The 27,237-nt window shown below is 42.8% G+C and overlaps 1 protein-coding gene across 1 annotated transcript in view; it reads left to right on the top strand.

Moving 5' to 3' along the window:
- Window positions 1-27,237, top strand: part of LOC135524130 (VPS10 domain-containing receptor SorCS3-like) — a 212,623-nt gene that overhangs the window by 126,839 nt on the left and 58,547 nt on the right. The window contains exons 3-4 of the mRNA XM_064951346.1: window positions 1,770-1,869; window positions 9,253-9,411. Of these exons, the coding sequence (XP_064807418.1) occupies window positions 1,770-1,869; window positions 9,253-9,411 (259 nt within the window). The remainder of the gene's footprint in view (window positions 1-1,769; window positions 1,870-9,252; window positions 9,412-27,237) is intronic.

Here is a 27,237-nt window from a genome sequence, read left to right as displayed (position 1 = left end):
ACTATGGCCAAGACCAAAGAGCTGCACAATTGGTGGCTGACTAAATACTTTTTTTGCCCCACTGTATAGTGTCACTACTCTGGTGTCCAGAGCAAGCAAAATAATACAGACTATTTTGTAAGGTTACAGGATCATAAGGAAAACATGTCTGTCTGCACCATTCCATCACGTTGGAGGGCAGCAGAGTGCTTCCTGGTTGAAGCTGTTATTCCTCACAAATGTCATGATAAAATGACAGTCTTCATCCCATAATATTGAAAGCAGTGCAATGTTAGAGCTGTTTATCTTTAGACATACACTGAGTGTATAAAACATTACAAACAACTGCTTTTTCCATTACACAGATTGACCAGGTGAATCCAGGTGAAATCTATGATCCCTTATTGATGTCACTTGTTAAATCCACTTCAAATCAGTGTAGATGAAGGGGAGGAGACTTTAAAACGATTGTTAAGCCATGAGACAATTGAGATTGTGTATGTGTGTTATTCTGATGGGGAATGATCAAGAGAAAAAAATAGAAGTGCCTTTCAATGGGGTATGGTACAGTAGTAGGACCCAGATGCACCGGTTTGTGTCAAAAACTGCAAGGCTGCTGGGGTTTTCTTGCCCAACAATTTCCAGGGTGTATCAAGAATGGTCCATCACCCAAAGGACATCCAGCCAACTTGACACAACTGTGGGAAGAATTGGAGTCAACATGGGGCAGCATCCCTATGGAACGCTTTCGACACCTTGTAGAGTCCATGCCCCAACAAATTGAGGCTGTTTTGAGGGGGAGGGCAACTCAATATTAGGAAGGCATTCCTAATGTTTGGTATACTCTGTTTATAGCCAATAGGCACCCAAACTTGGCCTTTCTGAAATATGAAATTAGATCAATCAAATCAATCAAATCACCACGTAGCCTGTTCTGGAAAAAGTGAGTCAGTAGTAAATCTCTAAAAGGGATTTTATATTGATGATAAACGTAGATCTACTCTGTTTTTATTTTTGATCACAAATTTGGTTATGTGTGTCCACCTTTGTGCTCCAATGCTGATGACTGGTCATTGGTCAACAATCAAGACGTGCAAACTTTTGGTTCTGAAGCTTGGCTGAGAATTTAAAGATGATTGCGGGATTCAGAACTACAATAACAAAATGTGTATAAAACCAACAGAAAATTGAGTGGGGGGAAAAAAGTTTACTACCACCGAAAGGGCACTTTGGAGACTGGAAAGGCAAAGGGGAGTGTGCTCTGCTCTGGAGTTAGCTAACAGCTCATTTTGTATTGCTAAATTATTCCAGCTTCTTGGATTCCGGGCACATCCACCTGTTTTTGCATTCGTCATATTTCATTTCAAGGTAGTCATAAATTACTAAAGGTGTTGGGCCCCCAGGCATCTGTGAATGGTTTCCATTAGCACCTATCAATGACTGGTTATTATGCTGGTGTTATAACACAGGAATGGTTTTTGCTCTGTGCAACTTGGTTGTATATTTAGTTTGCATGTTATAGGATCAAAGGCCCTCGAGCACCCTAGATTCCTGAAGTTATAAGGGTGAGAGAGCCAAGGTGTACAATAACAAGGCTATTTCACATGACGTGGTTCAAAGCCAAGATTATTTAACTAGGTCAGAAACCTACCTTAAGATGTGGTTGTGGTTGGAAGCAGGTGTCGGTAAATAACCACTGTCTATAAGTCTGTATGTCTGTCTGTCTATACATTGAACTGCCTGTCTTGTCTGTATTTATCTCAGTCTAAAGATATTTTTTTAATTTACAGATCAACAGACTATGGATCCACCTATGAGAGGATGAATGACAAAGTGGGATCTAAGACTGTGCTGAGTTACCTGTATGTCTGTCCATCCAACAAGAGAAAGGTAAGACAAACTTCAAAAGAGTGATTTTCAATAACACATAACTGACTAAGACTTAATTACATTTAGTTGAGTTAACTGGAACTGAATTGTTCATTGTCCATTCTCTGCTGCCACTAATTGTTATTTCTGATCAAATCAAATGTTAACTCGAAGTGAAGGTTAGACGGTAGACTCAAATAAATATGGTTTGAATAAATATTTTCTTTCAAGCTTTTAAATGTTTTGCTAGCAAGAAACACTTACTCATACTGTAGTTATGGCCTCAGGACATTTACCATGACACAACACAGAGACCAAAAAATACCTTTTCGAAAGACAGAACATATTCAAGAAAGAATCTTGTTGTTTTGTAGATAAATGCTGAAGCAAAACTAATTGAAAAAAGTAGGTGCATCTTCTCTGAGCAAAGTTTATTTTTATTCTGGGAAGCAGACCATCTTTTCCACATTATAACACAGGTGTCTCAGTCTCTCCTGAAAACTTTCTAAGGGTCATGTTAAGGTCGGTCACTAGCAAACCGTCCATGAATAAACTTTTCTCTGTTGGTAATGTGAAGGGAAAAGGGCCCCAGCTGGCTTTCTGGGCCTCCCGAAGAGTCAAATCAGTCCATAGATCACTAGCGCTGACCCAGAAAATCCCTCCATGGAAAGAGATGGTTTGTGGGATACCGAGCTGATGGACTTAACCCAGGTCAGCCTTGAACTCAGTAATACCTAGGTCTGGCCCTGTGACTATTTTCCCACTGGCCGGCCGGACTTAGTGATAGACCCTATAGTCTAGTTGAAGGTAGTTTATGCCCATTCAGCATATTTCCCAGGTACAGGGATATAGGCTAACCAATCCAAAGACACACAAGATACGTGGACAGGCAGCAGATTTGCTGCAAGGGACCTATCATCTCCCTTTTATGGTGATAGACTGCGGATCTGTAGTTTTCTTTACCCCAGTTAGGGAATTACATTGTAGTAGAAGCTAGTCACGAGATCCTATGATGTCCAGATGCCCTCATCAGGGCCATGTTTTGTAGACAATCACTATTGACCTCTGGCTTCAACCGACCCACGATCCTCCTCACCTTATCTCTTATCTCATAATCGATGGATGAGTGCAACTCTCTACTGGATAAGCTGGGACGTTTTCTCCTCATTGCATTCCAGTGGCCAAGCATAACATGTGTGTGTAGCATGGGAAAAACACCACAAGGATTATCTCTATATCTGTTGAGATGAGGCAGTAATGACCCTTAAATCACCATGACAATATGTTTGTGTATTTAATGCCTCACGGGTGTGTTTTTTTCTCCCACGTGAATATAGCATTACAATCGATTGGTTTCCACGCAACAATATTCTGTTAACGTCACCGACTCTATCCTCATGTTGTCTAAAGGTAAAAAGACACAGAGGCTTGACCTTTCAAGGAGCAGATAATAGATTTGAATAATGGTGCTGACATTTATCTTCACGCTTGTGAAGAAAACACCCATCATGAATTGTCTTTATGCATGTTCAGCCTTATTCCGAGGTCTTCTGCACGGTTTGACTCACAGCCACTGATAATAAGGAAGAGTCTAGCATTCTCGACGTATGAATAGAATTAAGAGACATAGAATGAATAGACATTCTATTTCTATGGTTGTATCTAGAGTGATGTCCCAATTCACTAGAATTGAGCCTTTTTACACCTTCCCTACAGACTGCTCACTCACAGATAGGTCGCAATTGATCTGGGTTTGACAAGATTATTCTGCTTCTGAGAAATCCTCTCCTCCGCTCCTCCCCTCGTTTGTGGTCAGCAGATAGCTCAAGCACCGTCCAACAGCAAGCTTCAGCCCCTCAAACAACACAGCATTGACTATCGCACTCCTCGCTTGATGATTAGCTGGACTCACAGCAACTAGCTGAACATCAGCAGATAACATGCTGAGGTTATCCCTCCAACCTGTATTGATCTAAGCTTTGTAACTAGCCTCACTCCTCTTTATTCCCGGGAGATCAATTGGCAAGTGGATGTGGAGCAAAATCTTAATTACCCGGCGATGCGATGGTATATTTGATGACGTGAAAGTTATTGAAGATGATGTGAGCTGTAACGTAACCTCCCCTCGTGGAACTTAGTGCCTGTTAAACTGATTCAGGAACAGATGGACAAGCCCATATGGATCCGCATAAACAATCTCTGAAGGAATTGTATTCAATCTACTGAGAGATGGGTTATGAGAACGGTTTTAGTCCAGTTATGGTATTTGTCCAATATATATTTCTACATTTTGTAAGATAAATTATGTTTAAATAGGGTTTATTATTGATTATGTCACATGGCAAATAATATTTACCGTGCAGGAAGTTAAATCAGGTTGGTTTAAGATGAATCATCTTTGGCCATTAATTAATACATTCCCAGACTTCAATTCCTTTTACTCTCAACATATAAAGTGTAATATTGCACCTTGCAATAAATGCAACAGTGATACAGGAGATATACAGAGTACAGCTATACACACAGCTATACAACAAGCCCTCAATAGAGATATGTCTTAATAAGAAATGTATTACAGTAAATATAAAGGGAGCCTGGTTGAAAAGGACTCGCCTAAATGATTATTAGAGAGCTGAGAAATGTTCAGTGTCTCCCTGTATAGTGGTGAAGAAACACTGATCCACCCAGACCCTTCAAGGACCTCTAACATTTGTACTTTCCCCTCTCAGTGGTGAGACAGAGAGAAAGGTCCTTACAGAAGAATAAAAAATGCAAGGTGAAATACATTTTCCACTCATAATAAATGCTGTCGCTTAATACAATATTATGAGAAATGTATTAGACCTGACGTTAGACACTATTTAATTACATGTGACAAGGCCCTAAGACACTGGGAGAAGTAGACGTGAGGGCAATGACAATGGCAAAATTCGAAGGTGAGGTGAACTACAAAAAAATCGAAGAAACATATTTTTTTAAAGAACAAAACTGGCACAGTGTCCGCAGTCTGTTTATTGGCTTTAATGAAAAACAATTTATCTAAATCACCACCAGGGAGGATTCCTAGTTAAAGCTGGAGAAAGAGGGTTGGGGAGGATTCCTAGTTAAAGCTGGGGAAAGAGGGATGGGGAGGATTCCTAGTTAAAGCTGGAGAAAGAGGGATGGGGAGGATTCCTAGTTAAAGCTGGAGAAAGAGGGATGGGGAGGATTCCTAGTTAAAGCTGGGGAAAGAGGGATGGGGAGGATTCCTAGTTAAAGCTGGGGAAAGAGGGATGGGGAGGATTCCTAGTTAAAGCTGGGGAAAGAGGGATGGGGAGGATTCCTAGTTAAAGCTGGGGAAAGAGGGATGGGGAGGATTCCTAGTTAAAGCTGGGGAAAGAGGGATGGGGAGGATTCCTAGTTAAAGCTGGGGAAAGAGGGATGGGGAGGGTTAAAGCTGGGGAAAGAGGGATGGGGAGGATTCCTAGTTAAAGCTGGGGAAAGAGGGATGGGGGGATTCCTAGTTAAAGGGAGGGATGGGGAGGATTCCTAGTTAAAGCTGGGGAAAGAGGGGGGAAAGAGGGATGGGGAGGATTCCTAGTTAAAGCTGGGGAAAGAGGGATGGGGAGGATTCCTAGTTAAAGCTGGGGAAAGATGGGGGATGGGGGAGGGATTCCTAGTTAAAGCTGGGGAAAGAGGGATGGGGAGGATTCCTAGTTAAAGCTGGGGAAAGAGGGATGGGGAGGATTCCTAGTTAAAGCTGGGGAAAGAGGGATGGGGAGGATTCCTAGTTAAAGCTGGGGAAAGAGGGATGGGGAGGATTCCTAGTTAAAGCTGGGGAAAGAGGGAAGAGGGGGGAGGATTCCTAGTTAAAGCTGGGGAAAGAGGGATGGGGAGGATTCCTAGTTAAAGCTGGGGAAAGAGGGATGGGGAGGATTCCTAGTTAAAGCTGGGGAAAGAGGGATGGGGAGGATTCCTAGTTAAAGCTGGGGAAAGAGGGATGGGGGGGATGGGGAGGATTCCTAGTTAAAGCTGGGAAAGAGGGTTGGGGAGGATTCCTAGTTAAAGCTGGGAAAGAGGGATGGGGAGGAAGTTAAAGCTGGGAAAGAGGGATGGGGAGGATTCCTAGTTAAAGCTGGGGAAAGAGGGATGGGGAGGATTCCTAGTTAAAGCTGGGGAAAAATGGGGAGGGTTAAAGCTGGGGGAGGATTCCTAGTTAAAGCTGGGGAAAGAGGGATGGGGAGGATTCCTAGTTAAAGCTGGGGAAAGAGGGATGGGGAGGATTCCTAGTTAAAGCTGGGGAAATGGGGAGGGTTAAATGGAAAGAGGGATGGGGAGGATTCCTAGTTAAAGCTGGGGAAGGATTCCTAGTTAAAGCTGGGGGATGGGGAGGATTCCTAGTTAAAGCTGGGGAAAGAGGGGTGGGGAGGATTCCTAGTTAAAGCTGGGGAAAGAGGGTTGGGGAGGATTCCTAGTTAAAGCTGGGGAAAGAGGGGTGGGGAGGATTCCTAGTTAAAGCTGGGGAAAGTTAAAGCTGGGGGATGGGGAGGATTCCTAGTTAAAGCTGGGGAAAGAGGGGTTGGGGAGGATTCCTAGTTAAAGCTGGGAAAGAGGGGTGGGGAGGAAGTTAAAGGAAAGAGGGATGGGGGGATTCCTAGTTAAAGCTGGGGAAAGAGGGTTGGGGAGGATTCCTAGTTAAAGCTGGGGAAAGAGGGATGGGGAGGATTCCTAGTTAAAGCTGGGGAAAAAGAGGGATGGGGAGGATTCCTAGTTAAAGCTGTGGAAAGAGGGTGGGGAGGATTCCTAGTTAAAGAGGAAAGAGGGTTGGGGAGGATTCCTAGTTAAAGCTGGGGAAAGAGGGATGGGGAGGATTCCTAGTTAAAGCTTAGAGGATTCCTAGTTAAAGCTGGGGAAAGAGGGATGGGGAGGATTCCTAGAGGGTTGGGGAGGATTCCTAGTTAAAGCTGGGAAAGAGGGATGGGGAGGATTCCTAGTTAAAGCTGGGGAAATTCCTAGTTAAAGGGATGGGGAGGATTCTAGTTAAAGCTGGGAAAGAGGGTTGGGGAAAGCTAGTTGTGGAAAGAGGGATGGGGAGGATTCCTAGTTAAAGCTGGGAAAGAAAGGGGGATTCCTAGTTAAAGCTGGGAAAGAGGGATTCCTAGTTAAAGCTGGAGAAAGAGGGATGGGGAGGAAAGTTAAAGCTGGGGAAAGATGGGGAGGATTAAAGCTGGGAAAAGGGATGGGGAGGATTCCTAGTTAAAGCTGTGGAAAGAGGGATGGGGAGGATTCCTAGTTAAAGCTGGAGAAAGAGGGATGGGGAGGATTCCTAGTTAAAGCTGGGGAAAGAGGGTTGGGGAGGATTCCTAGTTAAAGCTGGGGAAAGAGGGATGGGGATGGGGGATTCCTAGTTAAAGCTGGGAAAGAGGATGGGGAGGATTCCTAGTTAAAGCTGGGGAAAGAGGGGTGGGGAGGATTCCTAGTTAAAGCTGGAGGAAAGAGTGATGGGGAGGATTCCTAGTTAAAGCTGGGGAAAGAGGGATGGGGAGGATTCCTAGTTAAAGCTGGAGAAAAGAGTGATGGGGAGGATTCCTAGTTAAAGCTGGGGAAAGAGGGTTGGGGAGGATTCCTAGTTAAAGCTGGAGGAAAGAGTGATGGGGAAAGGGTTGGGGATTCCTAGTTAAAGCTTGGGAAAGAGGGTTAAAGCTGGGGTTGGGGAGGATTCCTAGTTAAAGCTGGAGGAAAAGCTGGAGGAAGTTAAAGCTGGGGAGGGTGGGGAGGATTCCTAGTTAAAGCTGGGTTAAAGCTGGGGAAAGAGGGTTGGGGAGGATTCCTAGTTAAAGCTGGAGGAAAGAGTGATGGGGAGGATTCCTAGTTAAAGCTGGGGAAAGAGGGTTGGGGAGGATTCCTAGTTAAAGCTGGAGGAAAGAGTGATGGGGAGGATTCCTAGTTAAAGCTGGGGCGGGATGGGGAGGATTCCTAGTTAAAGCTGGGGAAAGAGGGTGGGGAGGGGAGCTGGGGAAAGAGGGGGGGAGGATTCCTAGTTAAAGCTGGGGAAAGAGGGATGGGGAGGATTCCTAGTTAAAGCTGGGGAAAGAGGGGTGGGGAGGATTCCTAGTTAAAGCTGGGGAAAGAGGGATAAAGCTGGGGGGGGATTACCTAGTTAAAGCTGGGGAAAGAGGGATGGGGAGGATACCTAGTTAAAGCTGGGGAAAGAGGGATGGGGAGGATACCTAGTTAAAGCTGGGGAAAGAGGGATGGGGAGGATACCTAGTTAAAGCTGGGGAAAGAGGGGTGGGGAGGATTCCTTGTTAAAGCTGGGGAAAGAGGGGTGGTATTTTTGTAAGTGACAAATGCACTGCTGCCTTTTCCAATTCAAATATGTTTCAGTGAAAGAAAACAGTTGTTTGTGCTGTGACACTATCCAAGTCACGCTTTTCCCTTCTCCTTCTTCTCTCTGGGTTTAGTAGTTTATCGTCATGAAAGCCAGGTGTCAGGTTCATGTCTTATTGCATTACATCACAAAGAGAAAGTATATTTGAGCTATGTATGTCTTATTAATCAACATGTCTATGGATTACTTTGAGAAAAAAGGCCCTGGTTCTATGAAGTGGAAATGGCTTTTAAGGATATATCTGTGTTTTGAGAGTAATGAACTTTAATGAAAATGTATGCTTTACATCCCACCCCAAAATAAATCATATTATACCAAGATATAGATACTACACCAATAAGGTCAGATTTTGTTACAATGTAGTATTTAATATTATATATCATACAGGCTTCCAAACAAAGGGCTTCATCTTAATTAAGTTGTGTCAATGTTGTGTACTTTCACAGTATCTTTGGTTTTGGGTATGTACTCTAATTTACAGATTTATACTTAATACCTACATTTGCATTGCTATTATGATTTTAGTTTTACAGATCTTACTCTGTTATTTCTTTCTCAATAGGCTAATTTCTAACAAATATTCAACAAAACATTTACATTTTGTTGCAGTTGTGTTGTGGCCCCCTCATGGTTGACTTATATGTCCACAGGGCTATTCTGAACCACCTCTATCTCATTAAAGGGAATGTATCTGTAGAGGGGTGACTGAAAGCCAAAGTGCACCAAAGTGTAGACCTGTGCGTGCACTGGAAGAGGCCAAAAAACCATGGCAACAGAGCACGAGAGGCACATTTGTAAATTGAAGTCCAAAACAAAGTGAAGGTGTTAGCGTTAGTAACAGCATGCTGCATGCCAACCACTAGACCTGGAGTGCTGATACGGTCTCTCTCTCTCTCTCTCTCTCTCTCTCTCTCTCTCTCTCTCTCTCTCTCTCTCTCTCTCTCTCTCTCTCTCTCTCTCTCTCTCTCTCTCTCTCTCTCTCTCTCTCTCTCTCTCTCTCTCTCTCATCCCACCCCCTTCTTCCCCTCTTCCAGATAATGGTGCTGACAGACCCGGAGTTTGAGAGCAGTGTGCTCATCAGCTCGGATGAAGGAGCGAGCTATCAGAAATACCGCCTCAGCTTCTACATTCTAAGCCTTCTGTTCCATCCAACACAGGAGGACTGGGCTCTAGCCTACAGCCACGACCAGAAGGTGAGCTCCATGTCATTTTTTTCACCACAGTTGGTTGTTTGATACAGTACGCTTTGGATTTGGAACTGTGATACACAGTTGGATAAAACTCCAAGCTATACATTTTTTACCTTATTTCCATCTCGATTTAAACGGCACCGTATTAGTTTATTGAATATTCTTCTGCCATGATTTAATGATTTATTTAGCTGGAAGTTTTGATTAGAATATTGATTATTTTCATCTATTTGATGTTACCTTATTTAATTACCATGGCGATATATTTAGAGTATTGAAAATGTTTGTATTATAACATGATTCCAACTACACAGTAACTTTACTTGTAACTACTAATGATCATTCTAATATTCATTAGAAGATGTCAGCACTATAGGCCTGCAAACCACATACAGCGACTCTGCAGTCCTATACACCTATGCTCTCCTCTGTAACCTACACTGTACAGTAGTATCATGTTGAGGAGAGCTCTGTACCCCCCACTCACACACAGGTCACATCCCATATAACCCCATGTGAAGAAGACCTACCATTATGGCCAAATGAGTCTTACCTGGCTACCAAGATGGCTATCACATAGGGGAGTCTGGTTGAGGTGGAGGAGGGAGAAGACTGACACCCTGGGTTGCTAACTGACCCCAATATCGGTCACAACAATGAAACCTAGACAGATCCAGAGGTTGTAATTTGTTACACTTTCGGTCTGTGATGGCCTTCATGTTAGAATGCAGTCTATATGAATTTGAAACAGAACCTTTTGGGCTGTTTAATGTACACTATAGATGTTGGTGAAATTTTGTTTGCATTAAAATTATGAACCATTGTGGACATGGAACACTCGCAGACAAACATACCTTTGTGGACATGGAACACCCTCAGACAACATACTTTGTGGACATGGAACACCCTCAGACAACATACCTTTGTGGACATGGAACACCCTCAGACAACATACCTTTGTGGACATGGAACACCCTCAGACAACATACTTTGTGGACATGGAACACCCTCAGACAACATACCTTTGTGGACATGGAACACTCTCAGACATCATACCTTTGTGGACATGGAGACAACATACTTTGTGGACATGGAACACTCGCAGACAACATACCTTTGTGGATATGGAACACTCTCAGACAACATACCTTTGTGGACATGGAACACTCGCAGACAACATACCTTTGTGGACATGGAACACTCGCAGACAACATACCTTTGTGGACATGGAACACTCGCAGACAACATACCTTTGTGGACATGGAACACTCGCAGACAACATACCTTTGTGGACATGGAACACTCGCAGACAACATACCTTTGTGGACATGGAACACTCGCAGACAACATACCTTTGTGGACATGGAACACTCGCAGACAACATACCTTTGTGGACATGGAACACCCTCAGACAACATACCTTTGTGGACATGGAACACTCTCAGACATCATACCTTTGTGGACATGGAGACAACATACTTTGTGGACATGGAACACTCGCAGACAACATACCTTTGTGGATATGGAACACTCTCAGACAACATACCTTTGTGGACATGGAACACTCGCAGACAACATACCTTTGTGGACATGGAACACTCGCAGACAACATACCTTTGTGGACATGGAACACTCGCAGACAACATACCTTTGTGGACATGGAACACTCGCAGACAACATACCTTTGTGGACATGGAACACTCGCAGACAACATACCTTTGTGGACATGGAACACTCGCAGACAACATACCTTTGTGGACATGGAACACTCGCAGACAACATACCTTTGTGGACATGGAACACTCGCAGACAACATACCTTTGTGGACATGGAACACTCATGGCAGACAACATACCTTTGTGGACATGGAACACTCATACCAGACAACATACCTTTGTGGACATGGGAACACATACCTTTGTGGACATGGAACACAATCATACCTTTGTGGACATGGAACACTCGCAGACAACATACCTTTGTGGACATGGAACACTCGCAGACAACATACCTTTGTGGACATGGAACACTCGCAGACAACATACCTTTGTGGACATGGAACACTCGCAGACAACATACCTTTGTGGACATAGAACACTCGCAGTCATCATACCTTTGTGGACATGGAACACTCGCAGACAACATACCTTTGTGGACATGGAACACTCGCAGACAACATACCTTTGTGGACATGTAACACTCTCAGACAACATACCTTTGTGGACATGGAACACTCTCAGACAACATACCTTTGTGGACATGGAACACTCGCAGTCATCATACCTTTGTGGACATGGAACACTCGCAGACAACATACCTTTGTGGACATGGAACACTCGCAGACAACATACTTACCATTCTGATGAAATGATTCCTTAAGCACTGATGCAATGTGGAATCCAATGGTGATTAGTAAATTAGATAATGTAGTATATTTCATTGAGAGTCCATACAAGTGCAACTTTAAAACAGTCTGTCCTGTACTGATAACAAGCTTTGTCAGATCACTTTACTATTTGTCTTCAGTCTTTTTGTATTCAATGCAGGTCAATCTCTGTATCTTTACTCTATGTCTTTACTATTTCGAGTTCTAGAACTCGTGACCTGTCTTGACTCTTATCTCAGAATATGTGTTCAGTGTAAAGACATTACTATTGATGTAGCTGTTCCTCTCTCTCTCTCTCTCTCTCTCTCTGACTAAGGGCAATACAATTAGAGCGTTTGTGACACTTCTCACAAAAGTATGAGGGTGGAAAGTGCAGAAACAACAAACATAATACAGAACCTGTTTTCTTCTTGTTCTACTTTGTTCCTCTGTGGCTTTTCCATTGTTCAGGTATCCTAATTGACTTCAGTATTAGAGCTGCTTGTCTTATAAATCTTTTGACAAGAGCTGTTATGCTAGACAGTGTCAGGCCCGGGTTGATTAGTGCAGTTCAGTTATTCATGTAACACCCTCCCTGCTGTTAGATTCAAAGAGAGAAGGCATAGATGATATTTTTCTGAATGTGTTTATAATCTTTAGATGTAACGTGTTGGGGGGGGGGCTAGTAGTGGAAGTCTCAAGGGAGAAGTGAAAAAAAAACTCAAGTCCCCACAATTCAAGTTGTATTCCATTCTTAACATGTTGCATCTCGGCTCACACCACGTTGGACCTGCGAGACAAGGCTTTGGGTCCCTAATGGATATTGTAAGGAATATGTTCATCAAAACGTTAACTTGGTGGGACCGTTGAGTTCAAGTATTCAGTGCACATTGCAATTGTCACGTGTGCTCCCTCTCCGGCCTCGAGGTCACCAGGCTGCTCGTTATGGCGCACACCTGTCGCCATCGTTACGCGCACCTGCGCATCATCTGACTCACCTGAACTCCATCACTTCTCTGATTACCTTCCCTTTATATGTCACTCCCTTTAGTTCCTTCCCCGGGCATTATGGTTTCTGTTTCATGTCTGTGTATTGTTCTTGGTTTGTCATTTTGTATTATGTTGTGTTTATTTAGTAAAACACTCACTACCTGAACTTGCTTCCAGACTCACAGCACACATCGTTACAGCAATTACTGTGGTCACTTGGGGATATGGGGTTTTGATTTCATTATTTAGTTAGAAGTGTTAATGAGAGCAGACAATTCACCTCAGAAAAAGCTGCTAGTGTAGATAAAATGACATCACAGAAAAACAATGAACATTGATTGTACAAAAAGATCCAGTTTATGTCCATTTATCTATTGCCAATCTATGACGAAGCCTAACAATATCTATCCTGTTTAAGTTCAACCTTATTTCCCTCAGCACCAGCCTCTGTGTTTAATACCCTTATTCAGGTTCCTGGTGTTCTCATCAATTGGTTTTGGGTATGTCAAGAGGAGAACCCCAGGTGTCTGACATAACTTTGTTATCCCCAAATAATGTTCCTGTCAGCCCCCTGTAGTCTCCCACTCAGACGCACAATGTCAGATGAAGAACGTCAGTCTACCACATTCTGTACAACAACCAAATCAGATAGTTGACATGTTGGAGATGTATTTATTCACACTTCCTTTCAACCTTTGAAAAAAGTGATTAAAAAACCTTGACACTTCAGATGTATCAACAGAAACAAGTCACATTTCTTCACACAGTCAAACGAGCTCACAGTTTCCAACGTTCCAAGATAATAAAAAAATAATAATAACTCACAAGTGAATTTGAATCACCTGCATACGCTATTTGCAGCCTGGTCACCCAGCAACACAATTACATTGCAGGCAACCCTACACACCGCCTAAGCCCCATTTGGGTATAGCGCCGCTAGAATAAAGCATCAGTGTATCTCAGGTTTATTTGTGACTTCTCCAGTCTCTTACTCACTTGCCCTACATTGCGTATGGGGATTTGATTGGCCCCTTGTCTGCATTAGGTTTGTTGGCTATTACAGATAGCAGTATTACTGTCATTAGTCAATAGACTATAACTATAACTGTTGTGGAGGGGGGTCTTCCTGCTGAGGATAAAGCTGGAGGTGGTGTTGTGGAGGGGGGTCTTCCTGCTGAGGATAAAGCTGGAGAAGGTGTTGTGGAGGGGGGTCTTCCTGCTGAGGATAAAGCTGGAAAAGGTGTTGTGGAGGGGGTCTTCCTGGTGAGGATAAAGCTGGAGGTGGTGTTGTGGAGGGGGGTATTCCTGCTGAGGATAAAGCTGGAGGTGGTGTTGTGGAGGGGGGTTTTCCTGCTGAGGATAAAGCTGGAGGTGGTGTTGTGGAGGTGTTGTGGGGGGGTCTTCCTGCTGAGGATAAAGCTGGAGGTGGTGTTGTGGAGGGGGGTATTCCTGCTGAGGATAAAGCTGGAGGTAGTGTTGTGGAGGGGGTCTTCCTGCTGAGGATAAAGCTGGAGGTGGTGTTGTGGAGGGGGGTCTTCCTGATGAGGATAAAGCTGGAGAAGGTGTTGTGGAGGGGGGTCTTCCTGGTGAGGATAAAGCTGGAGAAGGTGTTGTGGAGGGGGGTCTTCCTGCTGAGGATAAAACTGGAGAAGGTGTTGTGGAGGGGGGTCTTCCTGCTGAGGATAAAGCTGGAGAAGGTATTGTGGAGGGAGGTCTTCCTGCTGAGGATAAAGCTGGAGGTGGTGTTGTGGAGGGGGGTTTTCCTGCTGAGGATAAAACTGGAGAAGGTGTTGTGGAGGGGGGTCTTCCTGCTGAGGATAAACCTGGAGAAGGTGTTGTGGAGGGGGGTCTTCCTGCTGAGGATAAAGCTGGAGAAGGTATTGTGGAGGGAGGTCTTCCTGCTGAGGATAAAGCTGGAGAAGGTGTTGTGGAGGGGGGTCTTCCTGCTGAGGATAAAACTGGAGAAGGTGTTGTGGAGGGGGGTCTTCCTGCTGAGGATAAAACTGGAGAAGGTGTTGTGGAGGGGGGTCTTCCTGCTGAGGATAAAGCTGAGGAAGGTGTTGTGGAGGAGAGAATATATCTGGAGAATATATCTGGAGGTGTTTTTTTTTGAGGATGTATACATTTTCACGACAGCAGATGGATGGAGGTGTGCTGTTAAATAGAGATAGGAGTGGGGAGCCAATGTGCCAACAACAAGGAAACAGATTGTTGCGTGTGTAAGAAACACAACTTTTTGTCGTTGTCAGGCCTCTCTTGCCATGCACCTGTGTTCCTTTGGTGATATGGTGGAGGTGTGACATCCTTTTGGTTTTTCATCATGTCCCGGGCCTCTTTATATTGAGTTTAAAGCCCCAGTTGATGGACTGCCTCTTCAATTCAAACCATTGGCTGTACTGTGTGTGTGTGTGTGTGTGTGTGTGTGTGTGTGTGTGTGTGTGTGTGTGTGTGTGTGTGTGTGTGTGTGTGTGTGTGTGTGTGTGTGTGTGTGTGTGTGTGTGTGTGTGTGTGTGACAGGGAGAGGGAGTGAAGATGATGAATAAAAGTTTGTTTATCGGTTTTGAAACAGGGCCTCCAGAAAATTCTCACTTTATTCTATCAATTTACATTCCAAACCCCCAACTATCTGAGAATTCTTAACACTTGGTCAAAATCACTTATTTTCAATTCAACTTATTGGCCCATATTACAGTGAAAGTGAGGGAGAAAACACACTTTTCATGGTTTTCATACATCCCTTCCCTAAGCTGGCACTGATGGTGATCTGACACTTTATTACACCTCTCCCACTCCCTCTCTTGTTTCTCCCTGTCCCTGCCATTTAAATCCCCCTCTTCTCCTCTGCCGCAGACAGAAGTCAGTGTGTATCTCAGTATCTCGGCCAGGGACAAGGCTGATATTTACCTTTGCAAATAGGATCAGCTGGGTATCAGTGCCAGAGCTGCCATCCTTCCATCATTATTCTGTGGGCAAGACATAATAGTCGACTTGATGGATTCTGCCTCTTGCTGAACCTCGCCTCTTAACTACAGTCCAACAACCTCGTTCTGTAGCCGGCTCCACTTTCATATGTCACTAAAATGACCCGCTCTGCATTTTTTTTGTTTATCAGTATGATAAAGTCTCACTCTGAGGGAGAGCGACAGTGAAAGATGTAGTCATTTTGAAACCATTAGTGTTCACGGTCATTTGAACCTTTGAGCCAGACGCAGCATTGGTTTCCCCATCATCTATTTGAAGTAGGGGATTATCAAAGCAGCTTCCTTTTTCAGTGGAATGTCGATGTGGACTGGAGTTGGTCTATACTGGAGTTGGTCTATACTGGAGTTGGTCTATACTGGAGTTGGTCTATACTGGAGTTGGTGTATGCTGGAGTTGGTGTATGCTGGAGTTGGACTATACTGGAGTTGGACTATACTGGAGTTGGACTATACTGGAGTTGGACTATACTGGAGTTGGACTATACTGGAGTTGGTCTATACTGGAGTTGGACTATACTGGAGTTGGTCTATACTGGAGTTGGACTATACTGGAGTTGGACTATGCTGGAGTTGTTGTATGCTGGAGTTGGACTATACTGAAGTTGGACAACACAGGAGTTGGATTATACTGATGTTGGATAATACTAGATTTGGTCTGTAGTGGAGTTGGGTTGTATTGGAGTTGAACTATACTGGAGTTGGATTGTACTGGAGATGGTCTATACTGGAGTTGGTCTACACTGGAGTTGGACTATACTGTAGTTGGTCTATACTGGAGTTGGTCTATACTGGAGTTGGTCTATACTGTAGTTGGTCTACACTGGAGTTGGACTATACTGGAGTTGGACTATACTGGAGTTGGACTATACTGGAGTTGGACTATACTGCAGTTGGTCTATACTGGAGTTGGTCTATACTGGAGTTGGTCTATACTGTAGTTGGTCTATACTGTAGTTGGTCTATACTGGAGATGGACTATACTGGAGTTGGACTATACTGGAGTTGGTCTATACTGTAGTTGGTCTATATTGGAGTTGGACTATACTGGAGTTGGTCTATACTGTAGTTGGTCTATACTGGAGTTGGACTATACTGAAGTTGGACAACACAGGAGTTGGATTATACTGATGTTGGATAATACTAGATTTGGTCTGAGGTGGAGTTGGATTGTATTGGAGTTGAACTATACTGGAGTTGGATTGTACTGGAGATCGTCTATACTGTAGTTGGTCTACACTGGAGTTGGACTATACTGGAGTTGGACTATACTGGAGAGGACTTTACCTAGTCTAAAGAAGGGCCAGAAGTATACATATTATAAATACATGCATACTATAAATCTTGAACAGTAGTGAAACTAAGTGTCTCATCATTATGTGATCTCCACCTATCCTCTCTCAGAGAAAATCTACCATATGTCCTGAGGAGTAGGGGCACAATCTCATTTAAAAAATAAATAATTAATGATGTACTTTTGCCATTTTGTTGTGTTTGGCGTAATGTGGTAAGCTGAATTACTCTACCAGTTGACTAATTGTCACGGACATCGTCGTAGGAATGACCGGACTAAGGTGCAGCGTGGTAAGCGTACATTTTCCTTTATTTATGTAAACATCACCAACAAACAAGAAACAAAATAACAACCGTGAAGCTTACTAGGGCTATAGTGCCACTAAAAAACTAAACTACCCACAAAATACAAAAGAAAAAAGGCTGCCTAAGTATGATAGAGAGAGAGCTGTCCCTGATTGAGAACCATACCTGGCCAAAACATAGAAACAGAAAACATAGAAATAAAGAAACTAGAATGCCCACCCTAGTCACACCCTGGCCTACCCAAAATAGAGAATAAAAGCCTCACTATGGCCAGGGCGTGACACTAATGGTAATGGGTGACTGAAGTTGACAGGGCCCATTTTGGGTTGTGGTATAATGCTGTTGCTGTTAGTTCATTCACTATGTGGTAGGAAACCCCATTAGAGGTCCATGTTAGGACGGTTGTCACATTAATGTGCATGCAGGGGTTTTAACATGTTCCATGTGCCACCACGGAGACATAAACCAATATGTCTATATATAAAAAGATATAGTCCCAAGCTTATTGTAAAGCTTAACTCCCTTTAAGGTAAAACAGTGCCACTGTTCCTCCCGGCACATGTGTTATTGCTTTTGTTTAGTTGAAGTAACTGAGGAGAGGAACATCCAGCATCGCAGCTAAAAAAAAATCACAGTACATCCTCTGCTGTTCTATTGTGCTTGCAATGACGTTAGAGAAAAACAAAACAGTATTTGTTGTTTGAAGTAACTTTGATGTTGTAACATTGCAAATGGACATGGCAGTTACATCATTAAGGATTCCAGCTTTAAATGCAAACCTATTGTTTAGTAGTAATCTACCATACAAAATGCTATAGAGCAACATCACCCTTTCAATATGGCATATTCCATGTACACTTATGTTTGTATTGTATTGAGTATGAAACAAACATTGTAGATAATGTTGACAATATGTCACAGTCCAGCCTACTTTGTAGTATACTAGTTTGTGTGACGCAGGTCATTGTGGGAAGGAAATATCCTCTGAAACCCAACAGGATACAACATGTTGTTCAACTGTGCCGTACACTTACTTAGAGAGCAAGGTGACATGGAAGTATAAGAATCGTGATTTTAAGAAACATCAGGGTGCATTTTGGATGGGGAGCAAATTAAAGTCATGGGGGCTGAATAATGAAAGAGGGAACACCATGGGAACACCATGGTGCTTGCCTACGGAGCTGTGAGGGGAACGGCACCGCAGTACCTCCAGGCTCTGATCAGGCCCTACACCCAAACAAGGGCACTGCGTTCATCCACCTCTGGTCTGCTTGCCTCCCTACCACTGAGGAAGTACAGTTCCCGCTCAGCCCAGTCAAAACTGTTCGCTGCTCTGGCCCCCCAATGGTGGAACAAACTCCCTCACGACGCCAGGACAGCAGAGTCAATCACCACCTTCCGGAGACACCTGAAACCCCACCTCTTCAAGGAATACCTAGGATAGGATAAAGTAATCCTTCTCACCCCCCCCCTTAAATGATCTAGATGCACTATTGTAAAGTGGCTGTTCCACTGGATGTCAGAAGGTGAATTCACCAATTTGTAAGTCGCTCTGGATAAGAGCATCTGCTAAATGACTTAAATGTAATGTAAATGTAACACCCCAAAATATACCTTGTACCTTTTGTCTCTCATCCTGAGTAGAGTGATAGATGGACCCTTACACCCCCCCCCCCCCCACTCTCCCCCTATAATCCTCTCTCTGTTATTCAGAGGAGTCGAGTTTGGCAAAAAAGCAAAACGTATACTTCAAGGGCATGTGAAAATATCTGGAGGATAGCTTGGCTTCTCTGGGATACACAGGGATCATACTGAAGAGGTGCGACCCACATCTGGACAAACCCGTCATCAGTCTGTCAGGGTCTTAGGATTTGGAGGTATTATCAGTCTGGAGAGAGAGGCAGGCTGGGAAATGAGAAAAAAAACACTGACTGACGAAAAAACGTCCACATAACTTTTGTGGCAGAACTAAGTTGTATAAATGAAGAAGATCAGGGAGAGGTAAAATGTTGCTAATCACTAAGGTGTTACATCATCTCTTGACACTTTCTACACCAGTAACCTTGGTGATTAGGTTTCTCCAACACTTGTTGCTTGCCATTGTTTTTGCTTTTCAAAACACACAGGCCACAAATAAATGTGACGAACGTTGGTTGTTGGCGCTTAGCTGAATGGATCATTTTTCTCCATTCCTTCCTCCCAGGGGGCAGCTACCAAACATCGAATCAGGAAATGGTAGGAATCAGCCTTGTTGATCGTGCCACACGGTCCCTCCAGTCCTTCTATAAGCAAACATTGCTTGACTTAATCCGCCCTAATGATGCAAATGTACGCAGTTAATTATTTTCTACACAGAATCGTATCGCTACTAAACATTAGCCCAAAAGCAACGAGGGACATCTGTCTCAATAAAGTATGCAGAGCGAGAAAATAAAAAATATTCTGTCTTCATTTGAATTAAATTGACTGTTCAAAAGTGCATAAAAATACAATTCTGTGGTAATAATAGTAATATGTGGGATATTGCCTTTTTATGGATGGGTTTCAGCTCTTATCGTTGGAGGAGTCTCCTTCAGATAAGCTGGTTTAAAATCAATCCTTGTCTAATAGGAGTCACTGAATTTCTAAATCCCAGAAGGCTTTCGCTTACAGGATCGTCTCTTGTCATTGTAATCCGTGGCTGACACCTTTCTGCTGCTCTATACTGATTCTTCATTCTAAAACCTCTGTTTCTGACATCGACAAGACTTAAATAGATGTACTGTAATACAGAGAGAGCAGTAAACCATTTTTCTGATTTAAGAGCTTGTGTTGTGTTACCAGAAGCAACATCTGCCCCTTATGTGTGTTCCCAGACCTGTAGCCAGGAAGTAAAAGTTTAGTATCCAACTGTGGTTGTATTATATAATGTGGTGCAGACTCTGCAATGGAACACACTGTATGACAAAATGGCTTCCTTACATCAGCAGTTTCACTCCTCCGCATAAACTGATCCTGGAAGATGTTGTTGATCTTGTGCCAAAATGGCCCCCACAGTCTCCAACACTGCAGTGCATAGGCCCACTTTGTCATGACGCGACCAGCAAGGTGCTGTGGAGTGAGACCCCAAAATAGTTCCTCCACAATAAAAACACACTCCTGTCTATTCATTTATTAACAGTATGTGCTTATCTATATCCAAAATATCCTCCACCACCACCGCAGTGCCTTCCTTCTCCCACCCATCGTAGACCTGGATGTGTCCCTGCAAGGTATTGCTGGTCCAGAGACAAAATGGCTGCTCTTCCTCTTCCTCCACTGTGGTGTATTTCTCAGCAAAAAACCCTTCCAGATGGCAGGTATCTTTAGTGCTCAGCCCACTTGTCAGCTGAAGCTGAAACAGGTCGGCTCCCCTTGCAGTTCACTGGATCCAGCAGGTCTTCTCAGGACACCTTTAATGGACTTTAATTTGAAACACACTGTCATGACAATGACAATACAGACCTTTTTAATTTGATTTGACAATACAGACCTCCATATTATCTTTGACAATGGTCTAATAAGTGCCCATATTGCCTTTAGCAGTGGACTAATAAGTGCTCATATTGCCTTTGACAATCGACTAATAAGTGCCCATATTGCCTTTGACAATCGACTAATAAGTGCCCATATTGCCGTTGACAATGGTCTAATAAGTGCCCATATTGCCTTTGACAATGGTCTAATAAGTGCCCATATTGCGTTTGACAATGGTCTAATAGGTGCCCATATTGCGTTTGACAATGGTCTAATAAGTGCCCATATTGCCTTTGACAATGGTCTAATAGGTGCCCATATTGCCTTTGACAATGGTCTAATAGGTGCCCATATTGCCTTTGACAATGGTCTAATAAGTGCCCATATTGCCTTTGACAATGGTCTAATAGGTGCCCATATTGCCTTTGACAATGGTCTAATAGGTGCCCATATTGCCTTTGACAATGGTCTAATAAGTGCCCATATTGCCTTTGACAATGGTCTAATAAGTGCCCATATTGCCTTTGACAATGGTCTAATAGGTGCCCATATTGCGTTTGAAAATGGTCTAATAAGTGCCCATATTGCGTTTGACAATGGTCTAATAGGTGCCCATATTGCCTTTGACAATGGTCTAATGAGTGCCCATATTGCCTTCAACAGTTGACTAATAAGTGTCCATGTTGCCTTCAGCAGTGGACTAATTGTGTCATTTTCTCTGCGTTTACCTCGTAGCACTTCAAAGCACAATTATTCCTAATTGGATAACAATGCAGACATACCAAGCCTAAGTACTTAGTTGGGTATTATTATTTTTCATTGTGAATCACCACGTTTTTCACAGTCTAGACATGCAAAGGTAATATACTTACTTACACATCCACACACATTATTCCACCATAACATGAACCTTTTAAAATCTCTTTACGCACCACTAAACTACACCTATAAAAGGTGGATGGGTTTCTAGGCTGAGGTTGTTGTTGACTAGTTTGCAGAGGTATTCAACCAAGAGCTGAATAGAGGACTGAGATCAGCAGCCATCACTCCTCCCCATCAGAGACTACACATTTGGTGACATTGTGAACCAAAACAGTCGCAGCGCCGTTTGAATGGCTGCTATCATTTGTTATTTAACTGCGGTAGTGCAGATGTCTGCCCCGTTAAGATCCATTGGGGGACGGTGGTGGGTAATACGTCACCGCAATGCGAGAGGAAATTGGTATTGGTTTATAGGAAAGTGGGCTCCATTAGCGTGTGATTTTCCGCTTACATGTTTAGCGATACGGTATGCTCTATGAGAATACATGCTGTTGCCATTGCAGCGTGTTTCATTTTTAAGTGTCTTCAAACTCTGAAGATTATTACTTTCTAGATAATTAACTACATCAAACTCTGGAGTTCATCACAGAGTATCAGCTCTACTGTACAATATATGGACATAGTTTACATCCCAAATTGTACCCTATTCCCTATGGGGCTCTGGTCAAAAGTAGGCCACTATATAGGGAGTAGGTTGCCATTTGGGACTCAAGACGGTCTTATTTCTATAGAACATGCAAGGGAGGGGTGACAAGTAAGGCAGTAGTTTGTTCTCCGGTGCAGACCATTTTACACGCCCTAGCAAAGCTGGTTAGGCTCTTTTTATGTTACCCAGAGAGTTGGTGACTGCAACTGTGCGGCCAAATTCAACGGGTGTTGAGCGTTCGTAAATTTGCCAGTTATTCTGCGCTCTGGCACACGACGAGAGTGCTCTGAAATCGGAGTAGATAGCCAGAGTGAATTTACCAGCTACATCTATAGACAGTTGTCGAAGTGACATCATAAACATTCTATTGAAATAGTTACTTGCATAGTGGAGTATTTTGTTTAAACATGTAGCTAGCTAGCTAAACAATTAAACACAATCCCAACTCATAATGTTACTACCCTGCATGAATATGCAGGTAACTAACCAACCAGGTTCAATGTTAGCTAGCTAATATTCGGGTATAACTAGCAATGAAATGGCTCTGAGATAGAAATAATATTACTACGCAGATCACATACGTAATATTACCTAACTAACCAGCTAGCTAACGTTAGCAGTAGAATTTAACTTCAAATGAAAATAACTTTGACTAAATTAAAAATGTGTCATGACTTTCTGAAAATGTAGCTAGCTAGACTCTCTTACCCCTATACATGACGTATCTCCCTCTCTGTCACGGCTTCCATGGTTGCCCTTAGTTTGAGGATGTAATCCGGAGCCTTCAGTGTTCTCTTTTTGACTGTGTCTGCATATTTGCAGTCAAATGGCAGAACTTTCCCCATCTCCTTAGCTATCAAAGGCTAATTCCACTGATTTCAAAACTCGGTCCTCTAGAAAGTGGAGAGTAACACTTATACAGTTCTACTACGTGATATCTTTCAAAAAAGCCACATAGAAAGGATTACCTACACATACTGACCAGTTCATATTATAGACAGAAACCTGCCTCATGGAAAACCAATTCAAACTCATCTCTTAGGATGTCCAGCCCACTCATTATCTCAGCCAATCATGGCTAGAGGGAAGGTTGCTAGCTTCTTCCATGGATAAACCAACTCGGCTCATAATTTATCAATTTATTCATATTTACAGATGGCATACAAGTTTGCACATTCAAGTTCACATGTTCAGGAAGGCATTTCTGCACAAAAAAAGTATTTTGATTTAAAAAAAGTTTACATTCAAATAGTGCTCCTGTGAAGTAGTGACACGCAACATACGCCTAGTCACCTATTGTAAAGTATTGTTTAGGCTTCAACTCTAAGCTTCAATATGTAGCCTGAAGTATGGCACCAACAAACTTGACAAGCTCTGATACTATTAGCTTGCAATCCCATTTTACTTGAGCTGCTACTGTATAAAGTCAATAAATATGAGTTGATTGTTGCCCTGTAGCACACTGTAAATGAAGCCTCCTGTTACTAATTTGAAACACATTCTGCCATCTGCCTTGCAAATGACTGCCACTTTGTCCCAGGGCTCATACAGAGCTCACAGTAGACTAAACATCCACAAGACCCAGACTGTTGTCAAATGATGCCACCCTGTTTCCTCTATGTCAATCAGGATCCAGTCATCACCTCATAGCCACTACCATAATGAATAGGTAGTGATAGTACAGTGTTCACAAGCATGTGTTGGTAATATCATGTACTGTATCTATGTACAGCTACTAAAAGAGATCATGTTGAAGGGATGTCTGTCTAGATTGACCACAAACTGTATAGTACAGCTTCTATACAGGTCCACTCTGGCCAAGACACTCTGACCAATAGACTGTCAGAATGGCCAAAACAATGTCAGACTGGCCAAGACACTCTCAGACTTGCCAAGACACAGTCAGACTGGCCAAGACAATGTCAGACTGGCCAAGACAATGTCAGACTGGCCAAGACAATGTCAGACTGGCCAAGACTATCTGAGCAGCTAACCGATCGCTGCAGCTGTACATAGTCTATTGGTAAATAACCCACCCATTTTCACCTACCTCATGCCCACACTGTTTTTATTTATTTACTTTTCTGCTCTTTTGCACACCAGTATCTCTACCTGTACATGATCATCTGATCATTTATCACTCCAGTGCTAATCTGCAAAATTGTAATTATTCGCCTACCTCCTCATGCCTTTTGCACACAATGTATATAGACTCGCCTTTTTTTTGTACTTAATTGTTTACTCCATGTGTAACTCTGTGTTGTCTGTTCACACTGCTAAGCTTTATCTTGGCCAGGTCGCAGTTGCAAATGAGAACTTGTTCTCAACTAGCCTACCTGGTTAAATAAAGGTGAAATAAATAAAAAATAAAAATAAAAAAGACACTGCCATACGCTGTGTGCTAAGAGGTGATGAACTTTGCCTTGTGGAGACATGACTTACAGTTTTGATGTATCAGTCACAGTAATATGCTCACATTCACTCATAAAAAAGCACCTCCAGATATGAAATTGACTATTCCCATCTAAATGATATCAGTCATATGGACAATGTTAAAATAAGTCCCATTTATTCCTTCCTTTAAAGACAAAGGCATAACATTTAAAATGATGCCGGAGAGGATGGCTGACATGCTCATAACCAACTGTCTATTTTGTTAGTTTTTTTGCATCGTTTGTAACTTATTTTTTTACTAATTTTGTACATAATGTTGCTGCTGCCATCTCTTATGACCGAAAATAACTCTGGACATCCGAACAGCGATTACTCACCTCGAGCTTGACAAAGCTTTTTCCTTTAACGAGTCAGACGAGAAGGTTATACTGCTTTCCTGGGAACAGGCCCAAATCCCCTTCATTTGCGTGAAGAAAAGACAGAGAAAAAGGGGTTGGCGGTCAGGCTGCCTTCTGAGAATTCATAGGCGAGCAAGTAAACTTCCACTTCTATCCGTTGAGGAGTATACCACCTCAGTCATCGGCTTAATCCATAAGTGTATTAACGACATCGTCCCCACAGTGACTGCACGTACATTTCCCAACCAGAAGCTATGGATTACCGGCAACATCCACATCGAGTTAAAGGCTAGAGATGCCACTTTCAAGGAGCAGGACACTAATCTGGATGGTTATAAGAAATTCTGCAATGCCCTCAGATGAACCATCAAACAAGCAACGCGTCAATACAGGATTAAGATTGAATCCTACTACACCGGCTCTGATGCTCGTTTCATGTGGCAGGGCTTGAAAACTATTACAGACTACAAAGGGAAACCCAGATACGAGCTGCCCAGTGACACAAGCCTAACAGATGAGCTACATGCCTTTTATGCTCGCTTCGAGGCAAGCAACACTGAAGCATGCACGAGAACACCAGCTGCTCTCTCGGTAGCCGATGTGAGTAAGACCTTTAACCTCTCTAGGGTATGTGGGATGCTAGTCCCACCTGTCCAGCATCCAGTGAGATTGCAGAGCGCCAAATTCAAATACAGAAATACTCATTGTAAAAATTCAGAAAAGATACAACTATTTTACATAGGTTTAAAGATGAACTTCTTGTGAATTCAACCACTGTGTCAGATTTTTAAAATGCTTTACGGCGAAAGCATACCTCACGATTATTTGAGAACATAGCCCAGCAGACAAATCATTAAAAGAGTTACACAAGTCAGAAATAGAGATAAAATTTATCTTACCTTTGATGATCTTCATATGGTTGCACTCAGAAACATTAATTTATTCAATAAATTTTCCTTTTGTACGATAAAGTCTCTTTATATTCAAAAACCTCCGTTTTGTTCACACGTTTTCTTCAGTAATCCACAGACTCAAATGCAGTCACAACAAGCAGACAAAAAAAATCTAAATTGTATCCGTAAAGTTCATAGATACATGTCAAACGATGTTTATAGTCAATCCTCAGGTTGTTTTTAGCCGAAATAATCGATAATACTTCAACCGGACAATAACTTTGTCAATATAAAAGGTAAACAAGAAAGGCACTCTCTCTCTCTCTGTGACACAGCAGGGTCCACTCAGACTGCTCTTACTCCCTCATTTTTCAGAATACAAGCCTGAAACCATTTCTAAACACTGTTGACATCTAGTGGAAGGCATAGGAACTGCAATTTGAGTCCGAAGTCAAGGATACTGTAATGGCATTGAATATAACACTTTACAACAAAAAAATACAACTTCCTGAATGAATTTGTCTCAGGTTTTCGCCTGCCAAATCAGTTCTGTTATATTCACAGACACTATTTTAAAAGTTTTGGAAAGTTTAGACTGTTTTCTATCCAAATCTACAAATTATATGCATATCCTATCGTCTGGGCCTGAGTAGAAGCCAGTTTATTTTGGGCATGCTTTTCATCCAAAATTCCAAATGCTGCCCCCTACCCTAGAGAGGTTAAACAGGTCAACATTCACAAAGTCGCAGGGCCAGACGGATTACCATGACATGTACTCAAAGCATGTACAACCAACTGGCAAGTGTCTTCAGTGACATTTACAACCTCTACCTGACCAAGTCATGTTTCAAGCAGACTACCAAAGTCTCTGTGCCCAAGGAAACAAATGATGATTACCACCCAGTAGCACTCGTGTCGGTAGCAATGAAGTGCTTTGAAAGGCTGGTCATGGATCACATAAACAGCATACTCACAGATAACCTAAACCCACTCCAATTCGCATTTCACCCCAACAGATCCACAGATGATGCAATCTCAATCGCAGTCCACACTGCTCTTTCTCATCTGGACATAAATAACGTCTATATGAGAATGCTGTGTAAGATCTTGGAGCCTTGACTGTGATGCCCACTCTTTGGGGTCACAACACACCATATGCATCAGCGATAATGTTTGTACATAATGTTCTGCGTTTTCCCTGAATCCACATTAAAATGAATTATTCTTTAGATGAAGAGGCAACACATGC

This window comes from Oncorhynchus masou, chromosome 4, assembly GCF_036934945.1.
Source record: "Oncorhynchus masou masou isolate Uvic2021 chromosome 4, UVic_Omas_1.1, whole genome shotgun sequence".
Taxonomy (NCBI): Eukaryota; Metazoa; Chordata; class Actinopteri; order Salmoniformes; family Salmonidae; genus Oncorhynchus; species Oncorhynchus masou.
This window is presented reverse-complemented; position numbering and strand designations above follow the sequence as displayed.